The sequence below is a fragment of the Hydra vulgaris genome, chromosome 04 (genome assembly GCF_038396675.1).
Source record: "Hydra vulgaris chromosome 04, alternate assembly HydraT2T_AEP".
Classification (NCBI taxonomy): Eukaryota; Metazoa; Cnidaria; class Hydrozoa; order Anthoathecata; family Hydridae; genus Hydra; species Hydra vulgaris.
The window spans coordinates 16690001-16695000 of NC_088923.1; the positions used below are offsets into that span (position 1 = coordinate 16690001).

Consider the following 5000-nt stretch of genomic DNA (forward strand, 5'->3'; position numbering starts at 1 on the left):
TGTGTGTGTGTGTGTGTGTGTGTGTGTGTGTGTGTGTGTGTGTGTGTGTGTGTAAATTAGGTTAGTGTATTTTACAAATAGAGTGCTCAATGTTTTTTAAGAACAGAGCAATACTAAATTAGTAAAAAACACTTATCTAACTTATTTCTTCAACTTTAAGTTTCGCCATTGCTGGATCATCAGGAAGACTCTTCCTGATGATCCAGCAATGGTGAAACCTAAATTTGAAGAAAAAAGTTAGATAAGTGTTTTTACTAATTTATATATATATATATATATATATATATATATATATATATATATATATATATATATATATATATATATATATTATATATATATATATATATATATAATATTATATATTCTTATCATTTTCATAGTCACATTTATAAAATCTTGATATTAACTTAAACACTTAATGTTATATTCATTCTAGTTTAAAATTACATATAAACTTACTATAAAAGTTATTCATTTGTATTAATTTGTCATTTTACATCAATAAACAATATTAAATTCCCCGAATTTGAAGTTTTCTTTTCACGATTTGTTATATTTTATATTTTTTGATCAAAATTACTAACTGGTAACTAAATATAAATTTGCTTAAATTTGTTTCAGTTTTGATAGTGTTATTTCTTTCATTTATGCTTGACTTGATTATTTACTTGTCGCAAAATAAATATTCTAATAGAACTAATCAAGACGAGTTCTTTTCATAGTAATTACTAACGAGTTCAGTAATTTATTATTACCTCCGCCTAAATTATCATCTCTCTCCAATTAACTTGCGCTTTTATGTTATAGCTGTTAAAGTGAATGAATATGTCCGTACTACCTTAATAAACATAAACAACAAGAAAAGATGCTTAAAGGATTAAAATTTTAGATATAAAGTTTACTAGGTTTATGGTGATATTCCAAATCCACTTTTGAAAGGTGGTATTAAAAAAGGTGATGAAAGTAAGATTAATAGTAATTAAAAATACGAAATTATAAACTAATTATTTATATCTTTACATGAAAATACTTTGTAAATATTTTTTCATCAGTCTGAATTATTACCTTCCGCTAATAAATCACTAAACTTGCGTCTGAATTATCACCTCCCCCATTAGAAAATCATTCAATACATAATAGATAATGGTATTTAAATGTAGTGATGAAAATTATACAACTATAAACTAATAAGTTATGTAGTTACTGGAAATTACATTACAAATACTCTTATGTCAGCCTGAATTTTTACCTCCTCCTAGTAAATCACTAAACGTCTTTTCTCTTTGTTTATTTTTAATAAGCTAGTACCAACGTATTCGGTACACTTGAAACAGTTATAACCTAAAAGTGCAACCTCGTATAAAGCTTCAATTGGGGGCAGGTGATAATCCAGGCAAATTTAATAATCTACTACAGTTTCTTTAGGGCAGAATTATGCGCTGAGTAGGCAGAATCAAGATTTGACAGGCTATTAAAAACTCACAATTTTTGCACCACGATAACCACCTACCCAGGCTGCATAAAAAATCCAGAATATATGCAGATATGCGCAATCTGATTCGCTAGATTTGAAAAGGAAACTTTTTTAAATCTAGCAAATCAGACTGTTAAAAATAAATAAACCGAAAAGTCTAATATCAAAAAACACATAAATAAAAGTAAAAAACGATAGCATAAAAATTTAAATAACAATAACAAAAATAAAATAATAATTTTTCATTTGGGTTTTCTACACTTCTTTATTAAAAATTTCACAACTTCACTTTTTTCGAAATTTCACATTTCAAAACAGTCGCGATATTTAAATACAAAATATTACTTTAAAAATAAAAAAGAGAAGATTAAAGATATAAAAATTAAAAGGTAATGATTTTTAAAAAAAAATGTTGTCTACAAGAACCAGCCAGTTACGATAATTGAATGTTACCAATTCCCTACCTTTTTATATGTTTACTTTGTAAACCAAAGTATTTGCTTTAAAACACAAAATGTATTTAGCTTGTTAAATTCAAATACTACAAAACAAATATTTATTGAACAAAGCGGTTGACGCGAATAAAATATCGGCTATTGCGTTTCATTTAGTAAGTTTTTTCACCTCCGATATTAACTGATTGCAATCAGTCCCGTTTTTGGATCATCCTGGCCTCCCACTGAAATAGCGGTTGATGCTTCTCTAGCCTCGTACTCTCCTACCTTCCACCACCAAAAAAAGGAAAAGAAAAATAATCTGTACTTCAATACAACTTTTTATATGGTTTAAAAATGTTATTGAATTAGAATAAAATCCAACTTGTAAATGTAATAGATAATTATAATAAGTTAGTCAAAAGAGTAAGCAAGAGACAATTAGATATTTGTATTTAGAACATATTTAAATTACTTCAGTAGGGTGAAACGAAATATTGACATTTCTAAAGAACACATAGTTTTCATTATGGTTACATTATTACATTATGTCCTGTGGCGGCTAAATCAACAAAATGATTAATCACAGCTTCTACTAAAGTTTCTTTTAAAAGAACACTTCATTTAACTCAGTTCATAGAATGATATAAGCGACTGGCGTTTCAGTCTACTATAAGACCTGCAGCGATTCTTCACTTTTAAAAAGTATTTATTTTCCGGTATAATTTGCAGCCGTGCCGTAGTGATTAAATCTGTCTAGGAACCAAGAGGTTCAAGGTTCGCTGCAAGATCTGGCCATATAAGTGACATTGGTAAAGAAGGTGGCTTGAACTTTTTAGTTAAATGCTCTTCCGCGGTGGTCTGTGATAAGACCGTTAAGTCTTATTAATATACCAATTTTATTCAAAACTTTAAAGACTTTTTTTCCGTACAGTATAAAAAATAAACTAATTTATGCTACCTCATTGTTTTAATTTTTTTATTCATTATAATTTTACAACTTTTACCAAATTACATCCTTTCAGTTAATAAAACCTTTTTTGAAATTGATTTAACGTAAATTTTTTCCAATCTAATTGGTACAAAAAAAAAAGGTCAGAAAATATAAAAATATAATTTTATACAACTATCTTGAACTTTGAAGCCCGATTTAAAAATGACTAATTTTAAAAAAATATATAAATAATGTACCGATCTATTAGTTGTTTTCATTGTGTTCTATAGTTCACTTTTATTTATTCTTCTCAAAGGTGCTCAACTTACCCCAACTAGATTAAGTGACGCATTAGTTAGGTTTTAAAAAGAAAAGCAAAACTTAAAAAAAAAAAGTTAATTTTAATCTAAAGACCAATAAATTGATAAATTGGTAAATTATCAACACTTAAGTGATGGCAGATAAAAAAGTTTAAAAGCATACAAGAGAAAAATAGCATAAAATTTTTTTTTACTTATTTGGTCCAAAATAGAAAAAGTGTCCGTGTATCTTATTCAATAGCTTTTCAGCAATCTTATGTAACGCATTGTGTTAACATTCTAATTCCCTAACTTTCATCCATTAGATGTTTTGTGATGTGGTGCATAATTTTTGAGATATTTTAATTGCCCAATATACCCCTATGCTCAACTAGTCCCGCTCTACCCTAGTATTGTTAAAATATTAAAATATTTTACTGTGTTTTGTTTTTATTCAAAAATCGATTAAAACCACTGCATATTAGGGCTTTAAACTCGATAATTTTAATAAAAAACACTGGATAATTTGATCATGCTCATTTTACACAAAAATGGCATCTTCAAGTTAAGTCGAAACTAAATGTTTCTATGCATTGTTTTTCAAACAAAAATGAAACGGGTTTCTAGCTAACATATTTTTCTTTACGAAAAAATAAATTTCATTATTTTAGCACCAAAATTACGCGCCACAGATTTATTCATGCGCGATGTTATTATTTTAACAACCCAAAAAAATTAATTGCATCTTAATTAGATGATACCCGCTAATTACTGCACATAAATTTACGCTAATTGTACTGATTCCTGTTATCACCACATAAAGTTGATTTGATAAAATATAAAGCAACTTTAACTTTAATGCTTATATTTAAGAAATTTTTTAGTATGCTTATATTACCAAGGTGCTCATATTACCCTAATCTACCCTATATATTACATAATGTTTTATTAAATTTCTAGAAAAAGTTATTACAAAAATTACAAAAATGCTTATTTAAAAAAAAAAAGAACTCACACTTACTAGAACCTTTTGTTTTCATAAGTATATAGCTGTGCCAGTGGTTGCTTGGTATATCCAAGTTTGAAAGGATTTCTTAACATTTAAGCGTCATGACCAATACACTTTAGCATCTTTAATCCTTATGCTTGGTACTTATGTCCCTCATACACTTCTACTTTTTTTATTCACACAGCTCTTGTGTAAGACATTAAAAAATATTAATTTTTAATAAGTGGCTGACTTAAGTATCTAAAAAGCCTGTTATGGATGTCTTTCTGAGCTCTTCGTTTAACAAATTATTTTACAAACGGTTTTTATTTTTCCATTTTGAAAATGTCCACATACGAAATGTCTTACATACGAAAATGATTTTCATGTGTAAGATATTTCTGACCTTCTTGATTTTTACTAAAAATTCAATAGTTTTAGGATCATAAAAAATGAATTGTTTCAAAGAATTAAAGTATTGTAGACGATAACCAGAATAATTTATACACGATTCAGATAGCTAACTGAATTTCATAAAAAAGTAATAATTTTTACAATAACTCTTAACTTTTAGGCTTAAAATTAAAAAAAAAAAACATGAGACAAAATAAAAGCAAAATAAAATTTTCAAGCAATGTTGGATAGTGGACACACTTTCTGGAAGTTTTAAATCAAAACTTATTGTATATTTAATTTTCCCGTACGGTAAGTCCAAGTTCTTAACAATACTTTTAATTAATGTTGGGAAAGTTCGTGTACCTAGGGCAGGATATTTTCAATGTCCGAATTCAAGGTCAGACTTGTCTTAAAATGGTGAAACTGATATGATCACATCTCTATACTAATTACGTTGCATTAATATAGGTTT

General features: G+C 27.3%; 1 protein-coding gene across 3 annotated transcripts in view; it reads right to left on the reverse strand.

Annotated features, from left to right (window-relative positions):
* Positions 1-801, reverse strand: part of LOC100203976 (leucine-rich melanocyte differentiation-associated protein) — a 51993-nt gene extending 51192 nt beyond the window's left edge. The window contains exon 1 of one of the 3 annotated variants that reach the window (XM_065795603.1): positions 463-801. In XM_065795603.1, the coding sequence (XP_065651675.1) occupies positions 463-478 (16 nt within the window). In that variant the 5' untranslated portion in view covers positions 479-801. The remainder of the gene's footprint in view (positions 1-462) is intronic. The other 2 variants (XM_065795604.1, XM_065795602.1) reach the window with 2 other exon arrangements.
* Between the last annotated feature and the right edge of the window lie 4199 nt (positions 802-5000).